Here is a 27,367-nt window from a genome sequence, read left to right on the forward strand (position 1 = left end):
GTGATTCACCTGCTTAAATGCCCAAATGTTTTAACAGATCAACTGAATCAATTCAGACATACGGACTTCGAGATTTTGAGGATGATGTACTTGGTCCACAAACCTTTGTACTTATATCTAGAGTTACCTGTACTGAAAATGTAATGGATTTGTCTCAAAACCCTCCATTCCCCCAGTCTTACAGTATAGGTGAAAAGTGGCTCCTGAGCCAAAAGGACACGTTCCCTGTCTGTGAAACATTTAATTCGTAGCAAAAAGATTGTTAGGTAATTTACCTTTTTGTGGCCACTATGCCTAACCTTCTAGAACATCTGCTGAAGGAGTTACGTCCTTCGGTTAACCCACTAAAGTTGCTTTGGGCAGCACATTGGTGTAGTACTCTCATAATGATGGCGTCTTTTTTTTTTCCTCACTTCATAACAACTGGGTTGTCTCGAAGCTTTGGTGAGGTAGACCCTTAAAGCTTTGGTGAGCTTTGGTGGCCTGCCAGAAAGGATCTGGTCCTCAGTGGAGTTTGAACCAGATGCTGAGTGTCGGGGGCAGCAAGAAGAGGGCTGCTCATCAAGCCAGGAGCTGAGGGTGACCACAGCACAAGGCAGTGCCATTTCCAATCAGGGTTCAGTCCCACAGCGTCTGGACACAGTAGGCAGGTTAGAATGCTGCTAACAGGCTTCATCAGCCTCAGGTGAGGTGAGATGCTGAAGTAGGTCCAGGATCCAGTTGAGTGAGTCCAGTCAGGAGCAGCACGAATGGGGTCAGAAGCAGACTTGTAAACAGGACTCCAGCGTAGGTGTAGGGTCCATCCAGGAGTCGGGGCAAGAGACAAGACTGAAGATGAGCTACTACAACATAGGTCCAAGCTCCGTTGAGGAAAAAAGGCCAAGAGACAGGACTAAAGACAGATACATCTACAACATAGCTCAGGGAAGGATTGAAGACCCAGACCTGAGCCTAAACGGAGAGCCGGGAGTGATGGCAGAGGATGTGGTGGAGGTCCCTGGTGAGGTTGGTCTGGGCAATGAAGACCTACTGGAGAACTCAAGGCCTCAACAGCAGCATCCCTTCCCATCAAGACATGTTTTCACACCTTACAAAGAGCTGAGTTCGGAGTAGTACTTGCTGGGAAGTGATTTGGTTGCGGTGAGTTGTCATGGAGCTATTTACAGGGGAACGCGCAGCAAGAGCAGAGAGACAGCATGGGGTCTTTGGAGTCAGGTCACAATCACAGCAGGGTCATGTAATCAGGACAAGGATATGGCATGGGGACTTGGAGAGTGGGACAGAGAGCTTGAACTGATGTCAGAAACATAGCACAGAACCAGGACAGTCATGGAACTAGGACAAGGACACAGCACTGGGGCCTTGGAGCCAGGTCACAACCTTACTAGAGATGTGGAAGCAGGACAGGGACATGGCATAGGGGACTTGGAGCTGGGCATGGGGTGTCACACCATCATTGAGGAACCCTGGAGGCCAGGTGGGATTGGGTGAGGGAGTTCATTCAAGTGCCCATTCAGGATAGGGCTTCAGCATCATGGATGAATGAGAACCCAGGACTGGTCACTGAGGAGGAGCTATGAATGTAGCACTCTGCACAGCCTGAAGGCTTTGTTCCTTAGTGCTTAGTTCAGGGCTCAAGGCAGTCTGAGCTAACTGTTAAGGGCAATGCAATCTTTAACACTTGAATATTTTGAAGCTGCCCAGGCTGTGTTTTGGCTGGTTGATGGAGCTATTGCTGAAAGCGCAGTCTTTTTCTAGAGCTCCATTCACACTTTTGCTGAGCGTTGCATTGTAGCAGGAAGTTCTGGACATGAAGCTTTGGAAAATAGCTTCTTCACTCTCTATCCCTTCCGGACCTTGCATCCTACCCCTACTTCTTTATTTGATATGACTTGGTGATGTTTTGCTGGTTACAGTCACCCAAGTATGCATGTGCGTTTAGAAAGACTTTCAAAAGCCAAAGAAAAGTTACTTACGTGTTACCATTCTTCTTCAGTTAGCCTTGTATTGACATACATTTGTAATCCAGCTTCGTGTTTCTTTCTTCCAAAATTCCTTTATATTTCCTGTGAGTTTCTGAGAGTGAGAAAAACTGAGGAGGCAGAAGATGGAGATGCCCATTTTATACTCATGTGTGTGGAATATGAAAGAGAGGAGCTTATTTATGCACCTACAACTAATAGGATAGGAGAAAAATTCTTCAGCGCATAGTGCTGCATGCAGATAAACTCATAACAAATATAGAGAACATATCTCAAAGGAGAGTAGTCAAAATATTTTTCTTTCCATAGCAGTACCATATTTTCTTATGTTAGGATAGATGAATGTTTTTAAAATGCTAACACATTTGAGTTTCCTTTTTAATGGCTATGCCTGATTTTTTAAATGAAAAACTCTATTCCTGCAACTAAGCAAATAGCCAGGCCATAATGTTTACAATGATTTTATTTCTTTGACTACTCTGGAAGAGGAGGAAGCAAACTCCCATGCTTTTTAGTTTGTTTATTTCATCCATAAAAGCATATGGTCTTTATCTATAGTAACTTGTTTTCCGCGTTACAAAATAAAAAAATTTGGATTGTTAGGGTCTTACTGAGATCATCTGGTCCAACTTCTTTCTCAGAGCAGGGACAGATTTTAAGTTAAATCCAGCGTCAAAGTCTAACCATGTCTTATCCAGTCAAATTTTGAGTATCTCTAAGGAGGGAGATACTGTATTTCTGTAAGCTGCCAGTTTTCCAGTATTTGACCACTTCAATTACGAGGACTTTTTCATTACATCTGATTAAAATATCCACTGCTGCAACTTCTGTCCTTTACCCCTTGTCCTTTTGCTGTGAACCTCCCAGAAGAGTAGGGCTCCATCATTTCTGTAAATAACCATCAAAGGAGTAGAGTTAGTCTTCTGTTCCTCAGACTGAACAAACCCAGCTCACTTAGCCTATCCTCAAATGTTACGTGCTCCAGCCTGCTAACATTCCAGTGGCCATTAACTGGACACACTCAAGTTTGTCAGCATCTTTCTTGTATTCGGAACTCCGAAAATGGACATGGTATTCCTGCTACATTCTCACAAGTGCTGAACAGAGAGGATTAATCACTTCCCTCAACCTGCTGGCCATTATTACTAACGCAGGCCAAAATGCAGTTGGCGTTTATTGCCACAGAGCATGCCAGACTTGTTCATCAGGATTCCAAGATCTTTTTCTGCAAAGCTACTTTCTGGGCAGTTGGCCTTTACTGTGGTATAGGGTTATTCTGTCCCAAGCACAGTATTTGTATTTGTTTTTTTAACTTCGATTAATCCTTTTTTTTTTCCCAACCTGTTGAGATCCTGCTAAGGGGCAGTCAGTGCCACACAGTGATACACTTGCCATCCAGTGTATCAGCTGCTCCCCTTAATTTGGTGTTAGCCACAAATTTGTTGAAATATGTGCCACTTTGGCAGTAAATATAAATTGTTCAGGAGACAATGGCATGGAATATTATGATTTGAAAGACATTGTATTTAACATTCTGTGGCTTAAGTCACATGATTAGGGAGTTGCTGCGATTAGCTGCTGTACTTGAAGAATTCTGTGTTTAAATTGATGTGTACCAGAGACTGGGAGACTGCAGACTGTGAGTCAGCACTTAGAGATGGTAAGTTAGGCATTTGATTTTTTTATTTGATGTTTTTATTCTGCATAGAAATCTATGAAGAATATTAAATGATGGATATTTTTTCTGCAGTCTTGCAAGTATATAGCTTGCCTTCCTTAAAGGTTTGTTTATCTGTGTATTAGACCAGGTAATGAATTTTAAGATATTTTTAAATTTTGGAATTGGATCAAGAAGAATTTGTAGTTTTCATTCTATGCAAGTAATAAAATTTCATGTGCTTATGGTTAATATTAAAGTAATGAGATGGAACAAAGTCATATTTTTGTCAAAATAAATATTTTTGGAATAAGGGGCTAGTTGTAACACGTTATTAATATAACAGTAAAAGACAAGGTCTAATTTCTGCATATTAGATGTGCTAATTCAATATAATTTTTAAATCATAATATACTGAACAAGTGTTACAAAATGATAGGTCTTTTAAGGAATGTTACGCTGTTTCTGACTTCCCGGTGTCATTAGATTACTGAGCTTAAAGACTCTTGATTCCTTTGTTAAAGTATGCCTCTGCTATTTTTTAAAACATTTTCAGTATGCTGTTTGTTAATAGAATCTGAACCATAAAATGAGTGCTTAACTTACATAAGTCAGTGTACTTTACAGTAACTGAGTAATTTTGTTCTTTTTCTAGAAAGAAAATACATAAATTCTCTTTTCAGAGTTCTGCTTTGTAGGTATACAGGATGGTGGTGAAAGTACAGTGCTGTATGTAATCTGAACAAAGCATTAATAATTAAAGATTATTATAGAACATAAAATATATAGATAAGTTTTTAGGAAGCTGTGGATTAAAGAACCAAAAGAATGAGGTAGAGCTGCAGCAAGGGAAGGGGCTAAGGGATTATGTGAAAAGGAAATAAATGGGTGTTAATAAAGAGTTAGAGGACTCTAAATGGGTGTTAATAAAGAGTTAGAGGACTCAGGAAAGAGTTATATTGTCAAGGACTCGGGGAACTTTCTGAATCCCTTTCTGCGGCCTTTCATCTTGATTTGTCAATAAGGGAGATACTGCATGTCATGGAGATCTCCAGGCACTCTCTTTTTGCTCTCTGAGTAATAGTCCCCAAGAACTGGAGAAGAGAAGGGTGCAGGGCAGCTGGGAATAAGCACGCCAATCATATACACAGAGTATTTAGTGTTGAGATTGAAGACCATAAAAACTGCAGTGTGCTTGAAATGCTCTTTAAAATACATTTTAAAAATAAAATACTTAAAATATTTGCTGAGATACTGAAGAAATTAGATGAGTAAAATGTCAAAAGAAAAAGATTTGTAGATGAATAAATAGGCAATGAGCCATAGAGAAAGGTGATGAGTCAGGTGATAAAAGAGAGAAGGTAAGACCTTAACATTAGGGACACCTTCCAGCCTGATGTTTCACTCCCAAATGTATGTGTTAGGTTCTGCAAGGACTGTGCCTCTAGGAATGTTTTGATTGCTTTCTTTGCTTTCTGTTGGGCACTCAAGTGTGAGGATTTTGCTTGTCTATGAGACTTGCCTTTTGAGGGAAATCAGGGTCTCTCCTTTTGTCTTCCATATATGTTTTGATCTAAAAATGCTGTGTTCTCTCCCTGCACTCCCTCCTTTGACTTTCCACTATATGGAAATTGGACTTGGAATATGAGAGAGCCAGAAGGTATCAGAATTTAAACTTCAAAAATGTAGAAAATGAGTAAAGATCGCCCTTTGTGTATTTGGGGAGGACCAGTGTGGCAGAATAAGTTAAGGCTTTGCATGAGTTAGTGGTCTAGCAAAGGTGCAGGCTTGGATTTGATCTGTTATTTAAGCAGTATAATTCATGTTAACCTCATTATGTTTTGTTCCAGCTTGTAGTACATGTGTAGAAACAGACTGAGCCAGACACTGCAAATAACCTTTAAAATATTAGTAATGCCTGGAACCCTAATACCTTCTGAGGTAGAAAGAGGAGAGTGAGATGGAAAAGTTGAGGGAGAAATGTACAATGCGGGATATAGCAAGAGCTTGAAAAAAAAAAAACAGTTCTCCTAAAGATAATGACAGTGCTAATAACTAGGTTTTACAGTCTCTCTTTTTTTATGACTGAGAGAATATTGAGTTTGTTGAAACAAAGTGGAACAGTTTGACCAGGTGAAAGTGAGACAGACCTACCACAGAATATCCTGCAGCATAATGATGAGAAGTTTACTCTCACAGGTGTATGGTGGTGTTGCACAAAGGATGTTGAGAAAGGTTCACGTGTATGAAGATTTATTAGTGGGCTTCATAGCCGATGACACACAATGGTGACAGTTACTTTCAGAGACAGATAAAAACATAAAAAAGAAAGAGAGAGGGGGAGAAAAAGGAAAGAGAAAACTCTCCCAGTGTTCAGGTGGAAAGTGATGGGTGGCATAGACCAGCATCTTTCTCTGGGCATCCTCTCCTGTGCAGCAGGTAGTGTCCCCACCCAATACTTTTGCAGTATTAACTATGCAGCTTCACTTCGACCTCTAGAGAGGTGATGGAGCAGCTAATCCTGGATACCATTTCTAAGCTCCAAGCTTCCATATGAAGGTCAAGAGGGTGATCAGGAATAGTCAGAGTGGATTCGCAAAGGGGAAATCTTGCTTAAGCAACCCAATAGCCTTCTGTGATGGAATGACTGGCAGGGTAGATGAGGGAGAGCAGTGGATGTTGTCTACCTTGACTTCAGGAAGGCTTTTGACATTGTCTCCCATAACATCTTCATAGGCAAGCTGATGAAGTGCAGGCTAGATGAGCAGTTAGTGAAGTGAATTGAGACCTGGCTGAATGGCAGAGCTTGGAGGGTTCTGACCAGTGGTGCAAAGTCTAGCTGGAGGCCTGTAGCTAGCAGTGTACCGCAGGGGTCGATACTGGGTCCAGTCCTGTTCGGCTTATTATCAATGACTTGGATGAAGGGAGAGAGTGCCTCCTCTGCAAGTTTGCTGATAATACAAAACTGTGAGGAAGTGGCTAATACACCAAAGGGCTGCACTGCCAGTTAGAAGGGCCCTTACAGACTGGAGAGATGGGCAGAGAGGAACCTCAAGAAGCTCAATAGAGTGAAGTGCAGAGTCCTGCACCTAGGCAGGAATAACTCCATGCACCAGTATAGGCTGGGGGCCCACCAGCTGGAAGGCAGCTTTGCAGAGAAGGATCTGAGAGTCCTGGTGGACAAATTGACAATGAGCCAGTAATGTGCCCTTGTGACCAAGAAGGCCAATAGTATTCTGGAGTGCATTAGGGAGACCATTGCTAGCAGGTGGAGCGAGGCGATCCTTTCCCTCTCCTTCCTAGAGAGGCCACATCTGGAGTACTGTGTCCAGTTCTGTGCTTCCCAGTACAAAGCTGATAAGGGGCTACTGCAAGGAGTAAGATGATTAAGGAGTTAGAGCATCTCTCATATGAGGAAAGGCTGCGAGAGCTGGGACTATTGAGCCTGGAGAGGAGAAGGCTCGGGGGACCTTACAGGTGCATTTAAATATCTGAAGGAAACGTGTCAAGAGGATAGGGCCAGTCTTTTGTCAGTGGTGCCCAGTGATAGGATGAGCGGCAACAGGCACAACCTGAAACACAGGAAGTTTTGTCTAAACATGAGGAAAAATGTCTTTACTGTGGGGGTGGCTGAGTACTGGAACATGTTGCTTAGAAAGCTTGTGGAATCTCCATCCCTGGAGATATTCAAAAGCCGTCTGGATGTAGTCCTGGGCAACGTGCTTTAGGTGACCCTGCTTGAGCAGGGTGTTGGACCAGATGATCTCCAGATGTCCCTTCCGACCTCAACTGTTCTGTGATTCTGTGATTGTGTACTATGAACTTTATCTCTTTGGTCAGTATTTTGTTCTGGACAGCTTAGGCAGCTTCCAGCTGACCACTGTTCTGTGGATCCTGCTTCTAAGTCAGTAACTCTCCTTATGTTTTATTTAAAGATCCCAGACTCTGGATTCCATTAGATACGCTGGTCAGCCTTAGAAAATGCATATACAGAATAACCTTCACTGATCCTGTATTAATGATTCAAATATTTTTTTCCATTTCTGACTTTCATCACTTTTAAAACTGTGTAATAATCTGCCAAAGATTTTATGGAGTTTACAGTGCGTAATATTTAGGACCATGCTAAGAAAGAGGCATGTGTCTGATTCTAAAGGGCTCAAGAGATCCCTTTAGTATCTTTTGGAAACTCTTACGTCAGCTGATCTATCTTCTTATTTCTGTTTGTCTCTTATCAGTCCTTTGTGTCCACTTTTTAGTAGTGATTTGCAACAGAAAATCTAAAAATTCTTTACAAAATTGATCACTATCACTGACCACGCTGACTGAGACAGAATTTTCCTACCTGTAAAATCAGTATTTATACTAACCTCTCTCCTGTGTTCCTGATGGAGAAGTTGTCCAACATAAATGAAAATGTATGTACCAAGGGATAGACTTACTTAATTATTCTCCTTTCTGTGAAGAAAAGAAGTTTAGAGGAAGGGATAAGAAAAGTATCTGTCCATCTTCTCACATTTTATTCAAGAATATAATATAGAATAAGCAGTGGACTGAAGAAGTACATTGAGGAGACCCTTTTCATAGTATCACCTAGAGGAACTTTAGACTGACATAACCCTTAAAATGTAAGCAGTCTTAACTTACACATTGTTTTTGAGATTTACTTTAGTTGCATAAAAATAACACACATGTGCATTTGAATATTCCCACATGATTGATTCCCAGCTTCCTTATGTCTGCATGCCCTGATATGTTTATTCATTTACAGTTATCCCAAAGGATAGTAGTTTTTTTTCAGTAATAAATATTTTTACCGACAAATCTACTTTTTATTTCTCCTCTTCCTTTTTGTTTTACTCTGTACCTAAGCAGAACAGGTGACAGTTTTAATAGAAATCCAAATAAATAGCCACTTCTACATTATCCTTTGTTTATCTGATCAGCCTAAAGAGCTGTAATAGTTTATATATGAAAATTTTCCCTTTGAAATTTTCATGGGCTGTCCCTTGCTGTGTGTTTCTGCAGTGCTTCAGATTGTAAACTAGATGCTGAGGATTTATGTGCTGGAAATACTGATAACAGTAGTCGAATAAAATTTCCTCGCTTCAGCCATCCTGATATTTTTATGTATAATTAAAAGATAATTCATTAATACGATGTTTTGTTTAACAGGTTCTACTTTAGATGTACATTTTAATGATGTGAACGTCGCATCCATAGATAGAGAATTAGAAGATCAAGAAAGCAGTGACCTTGGATTAGCAAGTAAGAGGTCCAGTTTGTAAAGATAAACTATATACTAATTTTAAATATTTTTCTTTCTTACCTTTCTAAACTTTTACTCAGAAGAATAGAGCAAAGGCTTTGAAAAAGAGTTCTCAATTTTGCGACAGCCGTGTAGCTTTGGGATTTGAAGAGGTTGCACTGCTATCATCCTGGCAGTGTTTTGAAATGGGTCAGTCTAGTAAACATTTTTTTTTTTTGAAATGCTTGATGATTTGGGCCCACAAGCATAATAGTTGATGGAAGGACTTATTTACATATCTTTACAGGAAGGCATTATCCCTGAACTACCTGAGTGTTGACTGCTGCATATGTCTGGCAGCAGACAGTATGTGCTGTGGGACCATCAAGTACTTTTGTGGTTAGAAGGGCAATTCTTGAGGAGTGGAAGCAAGCTGCCTTTAGGACTTCTCTACTTACAAGTTAGAGACTTAAACTTTTTTATTTATCTTAGCACAGAATGAGCAATGTAGTTGCAGGTCTTTTGGTCTTACTTCATATGCCTTATTCCTGTCTGCCTGTATTTTCCTACTTAGATCTGTAAGTCCTTCAGCCAGTTAACCTGTTCTGGGAAAGGAGAGGGAGATGCAGCAAAGGAAGAGCAGTGCAGGGAAAAGACAGTCAGGGAGGAAGGTTGAAGGGGAGAAACATCAGGGAAGAAAAAAAATTAAAAATGCCACCTTTTCTGTATAAAAGCAGAAAGGGAAAAATAAACAAGAGAGAAAGAATGGGAGAATAGGAAATAAAAATTAACCAACTGTAGTTTTGTTAACAACTGAAGTCAGCACAATCCTCTGAGAGTCATATAGCCACATGTTTCTATAATATCTCCAGGGAACTGTAGAGAAGTCAAGCCTACATTAACTTAATTGGAGATTGTTGACTTGGTCCAGGCTGCTTTATCATAAACATTTGCCTTATGATATCCTTCTTAAATGTTTGTAGTGGGAAAACTAAATTATAAAGTTGAGGCATAAAATACTGCCCTTTGCCATAAGGCAGCAATAATTGTAGTAGTCACAGAAATCCAATCAAGCCAAGAGTTTAGGTGGCCTTTGAATTTGTTGAAAAATGAATAATCAATGTGCAGATACAGGTGAAGTATATGACACAATACAAAAGAATCAAAATGGCACTTCTATAAACATTAATATTACCAGCTAATTCTGTTAATATTTACTAGATTTTAGATATATGTACCCAGTATTTTCTGATGTCTGTTTTGCTAAGATTTCTTTGAAAGTATTCTACAGTGATTCCCTAAGATTGTTGTCCATGTGTGCTGCTTCCAAGTGTGTGAACGTAACTGGATTCTTGGTTGGCATGCTTGTGCCTCTCATGCCCTTCTTGCTCTGTAGCTGTAGATGCAAAGGGTAAAACAGCTATAGCCACTTCCTAGTTTGTTATTACCTCTAGTTTGTTGTTACTGACTGTAACTCCAAGAAGAAGAGCTTGTCGTTAAAGTGTGTCTATACATTATACGAATTTTCTTCTCTTAAAAAATTACTTAATAATTTTAGTCCACTGGCTTTTAAAAAGTACAAATATATTTGATAGTGTTGGAATATACGAGCTGTCACTGTGACCTCACTGGATATGACAGAAGTCAAGCCTTCCAGACTCAAAACTTTGTCCTAAGGTACAGAAACTATATTGACCCAAGTGACTTCCTTGCCAGTGGAGGGTGAGAGATTGGTTCTAGATGAGATCACTAATTTAATCATCCTAAAACTCTGTGGATACATGCCAGGCTTCAGAGCACACTGAATTCAGGAAAGTCCCATGGTTTAGTATGGACTGTCACTTCAGCATCCCACCCATTTGAAGATGGGCAGAAGATGCCTCACATAAAGTAACTGGTGACGTGCTTATGTCTTCAAGCAGAGAATTTGGGGAGGCAGTTTACAGTTCTTATTTGGTGATTTTGATGCTTTGGCATCAAGTAGATCTAAACAGATCATAACAGTGGCTTCATTATTGATAGCAAGAGCTAGAAGCCAGTGCTGGAACACACTGATTAAGAAGTCTCTTACACCAAATGTCAGTCTCTGAGATCTTGACAACAGTGCTAAAAGATCTGGTGCCTTGCCCTTGCCTCAGTAACTTTGTTTTTCCCAAGGTGATTCTTTGCTGCCAGAGCCTCTGTTCATGGTAGCTGTACAGTTCAGGGTATCAGGGGACCCATGCAGAAAAATCCAAAATTTTATTGTCTCAGGAGATAGTAGTCTAGTTTTACGTAGATTCTTGTTAATAATTTAGTAGGAATATCTTTCCTCAAAGATTTTAGGACTGTAGCTTTATTCTGGTTGAGTGACCTCTTTTCAGTCAAGTGATGATGCTAACAGGTCACTATCTACTAATGTTTTCCATTGCTGTTCATGCTATTCCCCCTCATACAAACAAAGAAGAGTCTGATAGTTTGTGCAATTCCGAATTTATTTCTCTGCTATTGGAGTCAGGTTCAACAGCTGCCCTGATGCTACAATTTTTTTGACTGGTATTTGATTTATTGCTATGTGTTATGCTGCAGGAATCACCATACTTCATTAAACGACTATAAAGTATAGAATATGAAGCAAATACTGTAAGCAGTGTCATTTATATGGGGAGGATAAAGTTCATGATGGCAGATTATATTTGCCAAAATTGAACTGAGTTTAAAGAATACTTCAGTTATCAGAAAAGAGACAGTTCCTCTGCTACTGTTCGGAACTGTGTTTGTTTTGAGCCTTTACTTTCATTCTTAGTTTTTAGAAGAATTCTTATCTGTTCAAATTTTTTTAACTAAACTCCTTGTACTTCGTTGCTTCCTTGCTCCTCTGGCACATAATGGTGCAGGTTTATTGTCTGGTATATTCAGTACATCTGTGGTTATATGTCTGTTGTGTATCTTCCTCATATAAATGGTCATGGGACTGACTTTGATAATATTTGCTGAGTATTTTAAGGTCTATTTTTAGAAGACATTGTTGCAATGTAACTTGTAATAAGCCTCTCTGATTTGCCCTTTTTTTGGAAATATTTCCAAATAAGCAGTGTTTTCTCTGATAACACGAATTCAACAGTCTTAAGCAAAAATATAAATCTAAAACTATGACTCTTACTTTAAATGCGATCATTTGAATGCCTTATTTATTTTCTTAAAGAGAAGTTGATGTCATTTGTAGATGCTGTTCAGATATATTGATGAATAAAATCTTTACAGTTAATCTTGAACTGTTACCTGACCAGGAAAGTGTAATGTATCTGTGCATGTTTATTTAAGCAATTATATTTTTTTAACTGATGTTAAATTATACATGTATTTTTTATCATCATTATCTTGGAAACTAATGAATAATGCATTTGTTTGACTAAATTATTATTTATTTTTATGCTATGCTATACTAACTTCTTATTCTATGTAACATTTTAGAGGTAGTTAATCTGCAACTCTAATTTATATTTTAAGATAGAAAACAAATTTTCTTCTCTAACTTCCAGTTTTTCTACTTCATTAGTTGGCTGTAAAAAAGAGTAAGTCCAATAACCTGATCTGAAAACTGTTTTCTCTTTCTCCGTAGCTGCAGCTGAGGCCACTGTTGTGTAAAGCTACAGATTCTGTTTTCAAGCACTTAGAAAATTATTTCCATGTGTTCTTTTTATTTTATTTTATTTTACTTTGCAACAACAGATAAGTATTTTTATTGAACTTATTTGCATATATAAGCTAAGTTTAAAGGGATACATTATTCAAAAGAATACTTACATCTGATTAAAATTAAAAAAAAACAATAAAATGAGTGTTACCCAGCTTTTGGGGAGAGAAAGAACGTTAGAATAATCTTACACTGTGCAGCTAGGAATTACAGAACTGTGTACTACTATGGAACTCATTTTTTTGTTTTTGTCTGTATGTATACATAGGTCAAAGATTACTGGGAGGTTCAGCTCCTGTCAATATTCCAGGCTCTCTTGCTCGTTCCTCATCTCTACATTCATCATCGTCCCTTTCAACCTCTCCACTCAGTTCTCTTTCACAATCGCTGTCTCAGTCTTTTGTTTCATCTGCTATGGCTCCTCACCAACAGCAGCCTCAGCCTTTGAAGTCTGAACTTAGTATATTAGGCACCTCAGCCTCTTCACATAACTCTTTAGGTAAGTTAGTTGAAGACTGCACTTTGTGTAGCGTAAGAGGGGAAACAATGGCAAGTCAGAAATGTTCAGTTGAAGACGTTGCATTCTTCATATGACTTACTCTGGAAGATAAAGATTAGTTATTGTAAATGTTAACAGTACTGAAAACTGATCTGAAAGTTAAATGTGGTATGTGGGACAAAGCTCAGTGAGAGAAAGGCAAGAAAGTAATAGTGAGAAGGAAAATATTTGTAAGAGGAGATATTTACAGAGGTGTTTGAAAGGGGAAAATGTAATAGTTTGCATAAAGGCAGCAGGAATGCATTTTATCTATAGCGTCTGAAGGAGTAAAAAAAAAAAAAAAAAGAAAGAAAGAACTGAAATGATGTAAGAGGTGTGGGGAGCAGAAATTTTTGGATAGACGTAAATTATTGCTCTTCCTTTCCTTTTAGTGGACTGTACTTTGTTTCATTAAAGAGGCAAGAAAAAGCACATGATAAGTTTGCTGACTTGTTTTAAATATTGTAAACATTTTCTGGATTGTCATGATTCTGACAATAGTGAAGTAACAGTATGTGTCTTGCCGCTAAAATTACACAGTTTGCATATGTAGTGCATTTAGTTAATTCTGCATGTGAAACATTCAGTGACAGGTTTTGCAGAATGTTTAGGCTTTTTTCTGCCTTTGTTTGACAGGTTTAAATGGGAGCATTTGGGACTTTGTAACAGGGAGTTTTTCTCCTAGTCCATCCCCGGTACTGAGCAATGGCACTACCCCCTCAATAAATTCAAGCATCAGTGGGAACGAACTAACTCAAGTTAGACAGGAACTTGATGATGCCAAAAGAAAAATAAAACAATGGGAAGATTCTTGGCAACAAGTAAAACAGGTACACTAATTTATGGTAGTATTAAATTTTCTATATATATTTTTAACATATATCTCCTACTGTTCTTCCGTTTTATATGTTTCATTATCCTTGGACCTAGGGTTTTGTTACAATATATCAAATTAATCAATCAGGTACGCTGTTTTCTTTTTCTTTTTCCATCTCCAAAATGAGCTAGCAGCATAAAGGAAATCAAGCAGTAAAGAGAAATTCATTTTCTGCAAGCTAATCTCCTTCACTAGACAAGGACAATTAGCTTCAAGATAGTGCTGAACAGCAACCTGTCTCAATGTTTAAGTAACTAGAGACATTATCTCCCTTTCTATACCTATTTCAGATGGTAAGCACAGAAAAAAGCAATGGCTTGCCAGCAGCTAAGGTTGTGTACTGTGCCTGGATGCTATCCAGCTATCTCAGTAGTAAAACTGAGGTTGTTGATACCTGCCAATGTAGTGCACACTTTCTGTAGTCCTTTCTTTCCCCTCATACTGTTCTCTCTGTGCCAAGGAATAGTTAAATAGTTCTACAATATTTTGGCAGGTGTTGACGTCTCTTGACGTGAAATTATGAATTGAACATTTAAAATGTGTTTTATTTATACAGCTCCAAAAAGGCTCCTGGCTATGTACAGACAATCAACAATGACACATAAAATTTAGTTTAAGACAAAACAAGAAGAGTTTATAATTAAAGAGCAGAATAAGTATGGGAAAGCATTAAAGTGATAGCAAGTGCATTGTAATGTCTAAAATCAGACATTACACGCTTTTTTGAAGGCTTTTGCATTTGTTCCTCTGATTTTAATTTTTAAATTATTTTTACCATATTGTGCAAATCTTTTTCTCTCAGGCATGTGATGCATGGCAAAAAGAGGCTCAAGAAGCAAAAGAACGTGCTAATGTGGCAGATGCTGACAAACAACTTGCTCTTCAGAAGAAAGAGGAAGTGGAAAGTAAATTAAAAAAGCTGAAGGAGCAGTTTGCTGCTTGTCTATCTACTACATTATCTTATATGAAAAACTATGGAGATATAGAAAAGACATCCTTACCACAGCTTCGTTCCTTACAAAGTCGTCTGCGCTTAGATTTAGGAACAGTGGATGAGGTGAGTTTCTTCATCTGTGCAACTATTTTTCATTAATTGAAACCGGCAACTCAGTAACCTTCAATAGGATATTTATGCCAGGTTACATTTCAAACAGTGACATTGCTCTCAATTAAAGTTTTTCTTTTATGGAGTGGTTCAGATTCCTCAACACAATGGATTCTTCTGATTCTCTGATCAGCTATCAGAAGAAATGATAAGTAATTTACAAGAATTCTTGGGATGATTTTAAGAGATCTAAAGCCAGCTCTTAACCCTATTGTATTGACCACTACCTAAGTAGTTAAAAACATTTGCATGTTTTTTGCTTGTTTAGAAAGTAGGTGTTGAGATTCTGTACTAGGAATTTGTGTAGTCAGAGAGCCTAGTGCAGACTTGGAGCATAAAATCATTAAGGTTAAAAGGGACCTGTGGAGATCATTTAGTCCAACCTCCTGCTCAAATATACGAGCGGCTATAGCAGGCTGCTCAGGGATGTGTCCAGTTGGGTTTTGAATATGGCTGAGGATGGAGACTCCGCAGTTTCTCTGGGCATCCTGCTCTCGTGTTTGACCACCTCACAGTAAAAACAAACAAAAAAAACCCTTCTGTTTAAATGGAATTCCTGGTATTTCAGTTTTTCTCCTATGCCTCTTGCCCTTTCACTGGATATTACCAAGAAGAGTCTGGCTCCATCTTCTTTACCCATTTCCACTATACTCATTGATATGATCCCCCCAAGCCTTCTCTTCTCAAGGCTAAACAATCCCAGCTCAGCCTCTCCTCGTATGTGAGATGCTTCAAGCCCTTAATCATTTTAGGGGCATACTGCTATAGATGAGCCAAAGCATGTTGAAGTACATGTTATTTGAAAATGACTAATTCTATACCAATGAGAGTCTACAAGGACCTTCAGTTTTTGGATAACTGTGCACAACAAATAGAAAACCCTTCTTACTAGCTTTTGTGTTAGCCATAGGAGTACTGTAGCCCTGTCTGCTGATATGTGGGTCCAGAGGCCACAACAAACTTATGTACTACTGTTTTTTCTTAACTAGACAGAGGGAGAGTATTCATTGTGGCTACATTACATTCTGAAACAGATCCCAAATTTCTCTTGTATTTGCTTTCACTTATTCCATTTCTGTTTTGTTTCTCCTCTTTCACAGAATCACAGAATGGGTAAGGTTGGAAGGAACCTCTGGAGATCATCTAGTCCAACCTCCCTGCTCAAGCAAGGTCACCTAGAGCATGTTAGACAGGATCGCATCCAGGCAGGTTTTGAATATCTCCAGAGAAGGAGACTCCGCAGCCTCTCTGGGCAACCTGTTCCAGTGCTCTGTCACTGTCACAGGAAAGAAATTCCTCCTTATATTCAGGCAGAACTTGCTGTGTTTCAGTTTGTGCCCATTGCCTCTTGTCCTGTTGCATGGCACTACTGAAAAGAGTTTAGCCCCATCCCCTTGACACCCTCCCTTCGGATACTTGTACACATTGATAAGATTCCCTCTGTCTTCTCTTTTCCAGGCTAAACAGGTCCAGCTGTCGCAGCCTTTCCCCATAGGGCAGGTGCTCCAGTCCTCTGATCATCTTTGTAGCCCTATGCTGGACGCCCTCTGGTAGTTCCATGTCTTTCTTGTACTGGGGAGCCCAGAACTGGACACAGAACTTGAGATGAGGGCTCACCATGGCTGAGTAGAGGGGCAGGATCACCTCCCTTGACCTGCTGGCAATGGCCTTCCTAATGCACCCAAGGATACCATTAGTCTTCCTGGCCACAAGGGCACATTGCTGGCTCATGGTCAACTTGTTGTCCAAGTTGACTTGGACATCTCTTTCTGATTCTTTTAAATTCCTATCAGAGAAGCAGAATATTTTTACTAATTGTTTTAACTGTGATGCATTACCAGGAGCTTGGCCTGGAGCATTTGGACTCGGGCTTTTCTTCCATATTCTCTTTAAATCTCCTGAACATGGCCTAAGAGCCAGCTAGGACATGAGTGTGTTGTGAGATGCATATTTCAGCATGTGATTTTTCATTTGAGTGCCTCCTCTGCTGCTTCAAGAAGACCAACAGTATTGCCAGATGCAGGATCTTGAGGGATTTAAAACCCCCAACCCCAAGCAGAGAGACAAAATATATCCATCTACAGTAGTTTCTCAAGAGAACAGTTGACAAATTCATGCTTAGTTTTCAGAGAATGAGACCAGATTAACCTCTCTCTTCTTTGAGATTGAGGCTATTGATTTTCTTTTGGAACAGCCTAAGTGACTCTCCAACTGGTAAATTACTTGGTGGACAAATTTGGTTCTTGTGTAGGCCTTACGGCTGTCTGTGAGGTGTTCTAGACCAGAAAGGCCACCTGGAAGTGGCCTTTGGAGTGCTGACATACAGTAATCTGACTTGTTGAAATTAACCAGCTTCATCTGTTAGAGCAAGCTGAAAAGTCAAAGAAATGGAGACGTGGGGTTTTGACAGATGAAAGTGGAACCAGTGTCTCAACTACGCAATTGTAAAGTCAGTCTCTTAGTCATAAGCCTCTCAGCCAACACTGATTACTGACTGCTGTGAAAATCAGGGCTCCCAGATTCCCAGTCTTACTTAATAAAATATCCTTTGTTGCCAAGTTTTGCTTTATTACTATCTGCCTCATGCTGTCTGCAAGGAATTCCTATTCTGCAGGAGGTACCCCCTGCCAACCTTGAGGTGGGGCAACAACCAAAACAGTTGACACCTTCTCTGAAATTCCTGCCAGAGGTTAAGGAGCTCTTTGGCTGCCTGCTTGAGGGCATTTCGGAGGGCTCTCAAAGCTAGGAAGGTCAGATGCCATTTGTCCTGTGAGCATGACAAAAAAGATAATAACGACCATTTACTGATCCAGGCACCAAAAGGCTGGTTCCTGCTTCAAACCTTTTTGAGCACAATCTGATTCCACACTACTTTCTTCCCTGCAATCACAAAAGATAGAGACACCACATGTGATGCCAGTTCTTGCTCTTTTGTTTTGACGATGACAAGACAGTTCAAACAAAAATTACTTCCTTTTACTACTGGAACAGTGTCCCAATCTCTAGTACCTATTTGAGATCAGCAGTGTCATCTTTGTCTCAGCAAACCTCCTGTCCAGTGCAATTAGTATCAGCAAAAAAGGCCAGGTTTTCTTTAGAAGACTCTAAAACGCATTTAAGTCTTTGGTGAGAAAGTAGTTGCTAATTACCAGGCTCTTGTTCCCACGTATGATTATGGGACTTTGTATTGGGTTAGAGAGCACTGTGGTTTTTCTCCTGAGGGATTTTAAAGAGGAGTAGAAGAATCCTGAGATTTCTCATCAATAAAATCAGTAGATACTGAAATAAAAGTCATCTCAGCTAGGCAGGTGTGAATGGAACCATGACTAGCCTTTCCAGCTCCTCGGTTTTTCAGGTTTCCTATACCAGCATGTATACCAGCAGAAGGCTGTTGTTTTAGGCACTGCCATGCACAGTGTTCCAGATTCTTCTTTTAATCTGGCCATGCTCTCCTTTCAAAAGTTAACATGGCTTATAGATGCCTTTGAATTCTTCCTGTTTCTTGATAGGGTGGATATAGCTCATCACATGGAGGCATTTATTTGCAGTTGTAGCATCCTCCCCAAGGTTTGTATCAGTAGCGTTATTCAAGGTATCACACATTTGGGAAGCTTCCATTTGGTCTTCATGCAAATGTCTCCCATAGCAAGAAGAAAATATGAGTGGTTTGAAATTCCAAAATAAGAGACTGTATGACAAAGACAAAGGCTTATTCCTCTCCTTTAATTCTGGTTTGCATCATTAATGCCCATTAACAGGCAAATTTTAGTCTGAAGTCTGTCTAGATACTTCCTAAATGCTCTGGTACTCCTCCAGCTGCTAATCTAAATATTGCTTATGCATACTCTGCTCTTACAACTCTCAATTGGGCTAGTCATCAAAGAAAAACATCATCCTTTATGTGGTGTTAAATTAGAAGTTCATCCAGGACTGCTAAGCATAAAGCTGCTAGTCCGTGATTGTATATCTCAGAATCTTTTTTTTTTATTAAGTGTAGTAATCTTTTTACAGGTAGTTTTTCATCTTCGATCAAAGAAGTGTGTTGTATGTCAAGAAGGTGATCGTAGCATCATCCTGCCTCCATGTCAGCATTATGTACTTTGTGACAACTGTGCAGCTAAACAAGAAGAATGTCCTTGTTGCAAGAAAAAAAAAAATCAGTGGTAATGTAGAGGCATAGCACTTATATCATGTTTATGAATTAAATATATTTTATGTTCTAGTATTTTATATAAGAACTATATCAATAGTAATTAATCCATTTAATAGTGTTAGACTGATTTCCGTTATGATATGATTAACTTAGTTGTTTTAAAATAGAGAATAGTTTGCTCACCTTTACATATCAGCCTCTTAATTTTGGTGAGGTTCTATGCTCTTGAAGTTCTTTCATTCCCCCAACCATGTTCCAGCCTTTTCAACTTCCACTTACATTCCTAGTGCACAAGCTACTTGGGTTCCTTTGCACTGTAGTCACTTTGTATAAATCTTACCGTAATGCCTGAATGAAGTGTTTATACCTGTTATTTCCGCTAATTAAAAATAGATATGTAGATACAGTAACAACACATCAACAGCAGAAATGGCCCTTTTGCCATTTCTGTTCTGCGTGGTATGCCAGAGTCAGTGTATTGAAATCGGTCTAACACTATGTTTACTTGGTTATTTGAAGAACTCTGATTCATGTAAAAGCACTTTTTAATTGTTGGTTTTTATTGTTAGAGAATATGTTATAAATTGCTTCAAGCTGCTTTCTAGTTTTTATGTTTATTTTTTTCAATATGCAATAATTTGAAGCTTTATATGTGTACTGTGAATTAAAACATTTAAAATATTTCACAAAGTTTTACTGTTAAATCATAATACTATTAAATAGAAAAGAGAACTTACCTAGAATTTTTACAGTTTACAAGTTAACTACATACTATGGTATTTATAAGTGTATCAGAGAAAAAACAGTGAGGCACATATGTTTTCAAATGGATCAGTTTTAGTAAACTGTGCACCTGCATATTTCCCTCAGTTTGGATGTTTGCAGTCTTAAACTTTTTGTACATCCCCTAACGTGTGTGGTATGCATCAGGAGCAGATGTATTATATATGATGACTCTTACCAAGTGCCTATGCCAAATACCCTTTAAACAGCAGAAGACATAAAAAAGAGATTTTGCAAATAGTTTCTAGCTCTTAATTTTGTATTGTATAATTTGATGATAATTAGAGCCTATCTCTTACTTTTATAAATGTTTAAAAATACACTTTTTTTGAATGACAGAATAATACACGTTTGAATGGTACTATGAAATCAAACATGGAATCAGGCAGTGGCACTTTGACACAGTGATTCTTTTAAAAGAGGGTAATGTCCTTATTTCATCCTGGTAGCTGGGAATATGCAATTCAGGCGAAGTTAATTCCTGTACGTGAACACTGTATATTGGCTATTTTCTTAAAAGGAATTAATTGCCTATGTTGTTCCTTTTCCTGTTAAATACAGGTGCGATACTAGTATGCCGTACATTGAAATGACCTACTACTGTGTTACATAATTTGTATCTCTGTACTCTGTATTCATACAAGAAGTGAGTTCACACAGGCAGCAAAGAGTTAATCTATTTATGGCTCAATTGTGCTGAAAAAAAACAAGGTGTATACTAAAAATTATTATTGTTGAAATAGAGCTTTTAGAATTGTCTCAGTGTTAAAGGGCCCAAGAGAAAAGTAATTAAATCACTGTAGTACCATTGGGGTTTTGTGCACTTTATACAAAGGCTTGACTTAGCAAAAAAAGCTACACATTTAATATCTAAATGTACAGATTCATTGCTGCTTTCTAAAACACATCAGTCTGCAAAAAAACTTACAGACCTTTTGAGAAGGGAGAAGTAAGATAAAATCTTAAATGTATTTCTACTTGTTTCTGTTTCAAAATGTTATCTGAAAATTGTAGTAGTAATTTAAAGATCAAAGATCAATAAAGATCAAAGTTGGGTTTAGTAATGTGATTTCACTGACTTTGACACAGCTTCTTTCAAAGGTTTGTATTAGGTGTAAAATTAGACTGTACTTGCATTTTCAACTACAGTTTTCTGTCCTAAAATAAGATATATTTCTGTGTTTTAAAGGTGCAGCCAGCTTTGAACTTTTTAAAAGAGAAGCTTGGATCATCAAGTGTAGCTGTAGGTTTAATGTCTTTTTGCATTTGTGCAGTATATGAAAAAGTCTGATTTTTGAACCGTAACAGCACTTTGGACTAAAGCAAAATTAATTATAGAAGATTTTTAAACGGTAACCAAATCAGAGGAATGTGTAATTATAGTTTGAAATTATTTTACATATTTTCAAAGAAGCAGTAGGTTTGGGAAACAAGTCTACTATATTTATCTACAGCGTGGAACAACATTCTGCAACCAGTATGCTAACAAAAATTTTTAGAAGTGTCTTAGTGAAAACTTTTGCAGTGGTCTTTTAGAGGAAGCCAGCGTAGTCCACGTGGTGGTCATATGCAGCATTGTGACATTTGTTACTTAAGAGATTTGGAAGTATGTTTTTGTGCCGTCTTGTCAAAGTTTATAGTACTTCATTTGTATTTTAGTGCATTTGCCTATGATCGTAGGGCTATTTGTCTTTTTTTGTAGTAATAGGGGATTTTCCTTATCTTGTGACACCAAAAAAGACCATTTTTAACAGCACTTGCAGAGTGAATAATCAGAATGACATTCATAGTTTGTATGTGCTGCATTTTTAGAGGAAATCAACTAATAAGTATGTTTAGTCAGTTGCTTTTTAAACAGTTGTATTTTTGCATTTTACAATGATGAATCTTGAAAATAAGGATGTAAGTGTGTCCTATTGTATATCATTACTGAAAATTTTGCAGGTGTTCCCTGTAAGCTTCTCTTGTGCTTAATTATGGACACATTTAAATCAAACTATTTGGTCAAGAAGGAAAAAACACAGACCAGACCAAAGAAATGTATGTGTGTGTGAAATTCTCAGATTGGGTAGCTTGTTACAATTATAGATGGAATTACCTTTAGTAATCATGTGAATCAGATAGCATTCACATGAAAATACTGTAAGTGTTCTTCACAAAATCCTTTTTAGGAGGAATTATTAGCAAAGATTCCTGTATCTTATTAAAACAAGTCAACAGCAAATATATTAATATGTAACTTTAATTTTAAAATGGAGGATAATATACTATATGCAGCTGACTAGAGATGACTATTTAGAAGAAGATAGAAGGAAATGTGACCTTTATAAGTATTTGTCCTTGTGTTATATTCACTGTCTAGAAACTAGATACACTAAAAATATATTTTAGCGAGAATACAATGTGGTAATTTGGATTTACAAAGTATATAAAACTAAAACAAGTAGATTTTCAAGGTTCATTCTCCTATTTGAGAAAGTTTCATGTTAATTTATGTAAGAATGTAATTTTTAATGTGAATGTCATTATGCTGTCATAATTATTTTAGCCTGGGGAATAATAGATTAAAATTCTGATTTCTCAGGGTTTTTGCAGTGAAGAGCTGTAACCGAAAGTATGCTAATTTCAGATAGATGCCAAGCTGCATGTTATAGGCTTATTACTAGTTTTCTTTGAATAGCGGATTATTAAAGACACATTTGTTCTGTTATGTATTGCCATTCAGAGTATCCTAGTATTAAATATGAGTAGTAATGTTATAACTGTCAAAATATATTTGTGTAACTGTGGTCAACATCAGACCTTAAATAAATATTGAATTTTTACTCACATTAATTTATGGAAGCCATTAATGTTTTGAGTGTACAGACAGAGATCATTTTGTGAATGGAACTGTTCTTAATACAAAGTGTATTATTTATAATGCATACTCATTTACTTGTAGTGAATTGTTTAAAATTGTTAACACTTGTTAAACTTTTTTACACTATAGCATTTATGCAATGGTTTACAGAAGTCATGGAATTATTTTTATTATCAACATACAAATAAAATTTTGATCTTTATTTCTGAGCTATGTTGAGTTTACAGAATTAAATTTTTACAGATATGTTTTCCCCTGGAATCTTAACTAGTGCATTCCTAATCATATCATCAGGGTTTTTCAAACATAGAAATTGAAGTTTATAGCTTCAGTAAAGAAAGAGATCTTAGTATCATAAGCAGCCTATTTAGCTTCACCTTATACCTGATTATTTTTGTGCCTTTTCTGACTCAACACTTTGTCCTTCATGAGATGCAGAGAATAAAACTGTGTACAGTACTCAGGATGGGGGTTCACCACGGTTTTCTGGAGAGATGAAACACAAATGGGCTTTGGGCATGCGGATGTGAGGGGAGCCCTGTGCGTCTGGCAGGTGAGTCGGTCTGAAGTGTGGTGAGAGCAGTTCTGAGTTGTCTGAACAGGGGCAAATGTGGACGAAAGGGAAAGGGAAGATGGTCTGAAAGAATAGAAGGTGCAAGCTCTTTGTCTCCTCCACAGTCCCTGAGGTCTCCATTTCTTCTCTGGTATTTCCTACTGGGCCACCTATACACAATATCCAAGGCACTAACACCCCACTGGAGTGGGACCCCCACTCTGACCCCTGCCTGTAAACCCACCACCACTGAGGGTCTTGTGGGTACCCTTCAAACCAGGCTACAAAAGCTCCCAGCCCACATAACTCTTCCCCTCCCGACCCCCAGACCTCTAGAGCACCCCCAAACCCTGCCCCAACAGCAACTCCCTCTATCCTGTCCCTAGGCTCCCTGTGACCCCAAACATCTCCCGTCTCCCTCTGTGGGTCCTGGCTTTGCAGTGCCTGCACAGATGGGCATACACCCCTGATCCCATGCTGTGTGGAAGCCTGATGGATGCCCTGATACCACTGGGAGGGAGGTGCAGACCTCCTGAACTAGGCAGGGGCATGGATGCCCCCTACAGACTGCCCTGCAGCCTTTAGCACCCCCAGGGTGACCTCCCTTGCAGCATCCTCTGGCCTTTTCTCAGTAAGACAAACACAAACTATCTCTTGAATGCATTTTATTCTGAAATAGTACAGATGCTATTAAATTAGGGTAAACAGCAAGGTCCTGCTGGACACCCTGCAACCCACCTGGATTCAGCACACCTCAATACTGATTTGATTCCTACAGGCCTCACGCTGCACCAAGGTTCTCATTGTGTGCAACAGGAGCACAGTGACTTCATAGACCCCAACTATCTCTAAACTCTGTGCCAGGGCCCTAAAACTCTGTGCCCAAGAGCTCTCATCGGCCCCCATACCCTGCCCAACTGCTTCCAAAGATCTGCAAACCTGCCCCAAGGCCCCCAAATACTCCAGGGCCCCTTCAGGGCCCCCAGAGACCATCCTCTGAATCCTGCCCCATGGCCCACAACCCCTCAATACCCTGCCCAAATGCCCACCAACCTGCCCCAGGGCCGTGAAAACATTCTACACCCTCTTTCAGGCCTCCCCGAAGACGGCCTGTGAGACAAATCCTGCCTGATAGCTCGCGCCGCTGCCCAAACTGCCCCGGACTTGTCCCATAACTCACTGCGACGCCCAAATACCCCCCAGCCTGCCCCGAGGCCGCAGAGCCTGTCCCGACGCCGCCACTAGCAAGCGACCATCATGCGGCTGCCGCCCTCCACCCCCCGCGGAGGGAGCCGGGACTCAGTCCCCCCTCCCCCCCCCCCCCCCCCCGCGAGACCAATCGCCGAGCGGCTTCACGCAGACCAACGGAAAATTCGGTCGGTTTTGCTCAGCCAATCAGACACTGCTCTCACAGCGCGTGCGCGGCTGCCGGCCACTGGCGCCTGCTTCTACAGGGCGTGCGGGATCGTCTGCAGCACGAGTTGCGGCGCCGTCACCGCGGCGACCGGAGGAGCAGAGTGAGGCCGAGAGCGTCCCTCGCGGCCTGAGGCGCCGAGGGCAGGAGCCGCAGTGAGCCTCGGCCTTCAGGGCCGTGCTCCTGCCCACTGTGTCTTAGTTTCCCCCTCTCTTCCCTCCAGTCCCTGTCACACTGTCTTTCATCTCTGCCTCCCTTCTGCTCTCTGTTTCTCCACCTCTTGTGCCTCATGCCTCTTCACCTTCCTCCATCCTGCTGCTTATGCATTGATTCTGTCCTCTACCCAGCTCTCCAGCCCTCTTTTACTCTCTCGTGCTCCCTGTTCCTCTATCTGACCCTCCGTCCATCTCTGGCTCCCTCCCTTTTGATCAAAGTTCCCATACCTCTTTTCCTCACTCCATCCCTCTGTCCACTTCTCCATCTCTCTCTTTCCATCTGTCTCTTTCTTTCACCCTCCCTCTATCTGGATCACCATTCCTGTCCTCCTTTACATCCCTCTCTTCCTCCCTGTCTGGCTTCCTGTCCCTTTATCAGCCTGTCCATGCTTCTCTTTCAGTTTCCATCTCACTGTCCAGCCTGTTGCTCTTCCATCCAGATTCCCATCCCTCTCTTCCCAACCTTCATTCCACCTCTGCAACCCTCTATTTGGCCCTCTGTCTGCACATCCCTGTGTCCAGCTCCCGATCTTTCTCTTGCTATCCCTCTCTTTCCCCATTCCTCTACTTCTCCATCCTTCTTTTTTTTTTTTTTGTCTTTCCAACCCTCTGTCTGGCTCTCTGTTACTGTTTTCTTCTCCTGCCTTTCTGTCCCCCTCTCTGGCTCCCCATCCATCTGACTTTCCTCCTTCTTTCTCTGTCTCTCTTCCTCTGTCCATCTCGACATCCCTCTTTTCCCCTCTTCTGGTACCCCTCTGTCTAACCATCTGTTGGCTCTCTATCCCTCTTTTTCTGTCCCTTTCTTCAGCTCCCTGTCCCTCTGTCCAGGTTTCCATTGTCAATCTTCCATCCCCTTCTCCCTCATCCAGCACTCTTCTTGCTACCTTCCTCTCCTCTCCCTCTCTCTGCCTCTTCCATCCCTCTCTGAGCCTTTCCTCCCTCTTTTCCTCTCTTCTGCTCCCTATCTCTCTGTCAGGGTCTCCATCCTTCTCTTTTACTCCTTGTCTTTCTATCCAGCTCTTTGTTCCTTTGTCTGGCTCTCTGTCCCTCTCGTTCTCTTTGCATTCTTCTCTTCTCTCCCCCCCCCCCCCCCGTTCAACCTGCGTGTGTCTCTCACCTTTGGGGCTGAGGTTCCTTCCCAAAGTGGCTAGTTTGTGCACCCTTGCTCCTGCAAACACAGGCAGCCTGAAGGCGCAGGGAGGTGGACTGGCCTTCAAGCAAGATTTTGGTGTGAAGACCCCAGGGACATAGCCCCTATGTAGTTTGCGGAGCTGCTGTCGGGTGAAGGAATTGCAGTAGTGCAGCAAGACGGCTCACGCAAGCGCAGCGCTCGCTGCTACCCGCCATTACCAGCTGGTACTAAAGCTAGGCGAAAAAAACGCATGCGCAGTGCGCCCGACGTGATCCTCACAGCCTGGTTCATCGCAGTCTTGCGCATGCGCACTGACGCCCTCATCTCCGCGGCTCCGGAGTTCTCGCTTCTGCCTCGGATGAACAGGCCTCAGTACGGCAGGGACACGCACGCGCATTGGCGTCAGGGTGCTCGCTGCTACCATCGGGTGGCGACGACCTGCACTGCACACAACTAAAATGGGCATGCGCGCTTTCCGCAGGGCTCGCTGCTGCGCTTGTAGCGAGAAAGTAGTGCGCACGCGCAATCCGTGCCCCATGCTCCCAGCTTCTCTCGCGTGTCAAAAGAGCAGTACTGCAACAGCACGGCGCTCGCTGCTGCCCTCGGGTGTCAGAGAAGCAACGTCGCACCCGAGAACTGGCGCAGGCGCACGCCGTCCTGACACAGTCGTGGCTGCCCGCGGTGTCCGAAGAGCACTGCTGGACACGAGCTGCGCGAATGCGTACTGGTCTTTCCTTTGCTCGCTGCTGCCCTCGCGTGTCCACAAGCCAGTACTGCCGCCACGACTGGCCTCCCCGGGCGGAGAATACGGCCGGCAGCCGCCGCACACGCGCTCAGCGCCACTCCTCTCCGCTGTTTCGGTCACGGGTAAGCGCACGGGTCCTGATCATCGACCTTTCCGGTGCCCATGGACGGGTAGTGCAGGGAGCTTTACTTTATGGCTTCTTATCCAACGGGTAAGCCGAGAGCTGTGCAAGTGTCCTGCAGGGCTCTAGTCTGGGGTAGAGCAGAAGCACAGGCAGGCGAGCTCAGGTGTTGTCCTCTCCAATTCTCAGAGCTGATTCCTATCCCTGAAGCAAAAAGCAGAAAGGGTAGGCCGTCGGCTATGCAGACGCCTGCCGCATCAAGGGCTGCAGTGGACCCTTCCAAGGACCCTTCCCCGACAGACGGA

The 27,367-nt window shown here is 40.8% G+C and overlaps 1 protein-coding gene across 10 annotated transcripts in view; it reads left to right on the plus strand.

Annotated features, from left to right (window-relative positions):
• Positions 1 to 23,055, plus strand: part of UNKL (unk like zinc finger) — a 63,126-nt gene extending 40,071 nt beyond the window's left edge. For 8 of the 10 annotated variants that reach the window (XM_062588760.1, XM_062588763.1, XM_062588767.1 and 5 more), the window contains 6 exons: positions 8,815 to 8,907; positions 12,832 to 13,062; positions 13,738 to 13,931; positions 14,781 to 15,035; positions 16,184 to 16,292; positions 19,099 to 23,055. In XM_062588760.1, the coding sequence (XP_062444744.1) occupies positions 8,815 to 8,907; positions 12,832 to 13,062; positions 13,738 to 13,931; positions 14,781 to 15,035; positions 16,184 to 16,292; positions 19,099 to 19,250 (1,034 nt within the window). In that variant the 3' untranslated portion in view covers positions 19,251 to 23,055. Of the gene's footprint in view, positions 1 to 8,814; positions 8,908 to 12,526; positions 12,603 to 12,831; positions 13,063 to 13,737; positions 13,932 to 14,780; positions 15,036 to 16,183; positions 16,293 to 19,094 lie in introns of those variants that run through there. The other 2 variants (XM_062588770.1, XM_062588762.1) reach the window with 2 other exon arrangements.
• The last annotated feature ends 4,312 nt before the right edge of the window (positions 23,056 to 27,367 follow it).

The sequence above is a fragment of the Rhea pennata genome, chromosome 15 (genome assembly GCF_028389875.1).
Source record: "Rhea pennata isolate bPtePen1 chromosome 15, bPtePen1.pri, whole genome shotgun sequence".
Classification (NCBI taxonomy): domain Eukaryota; kingdom Metazoa; phylum Chordata; class Aves; order Rheiformes; family Rheidae; genus Rhea; species Rhea pennata.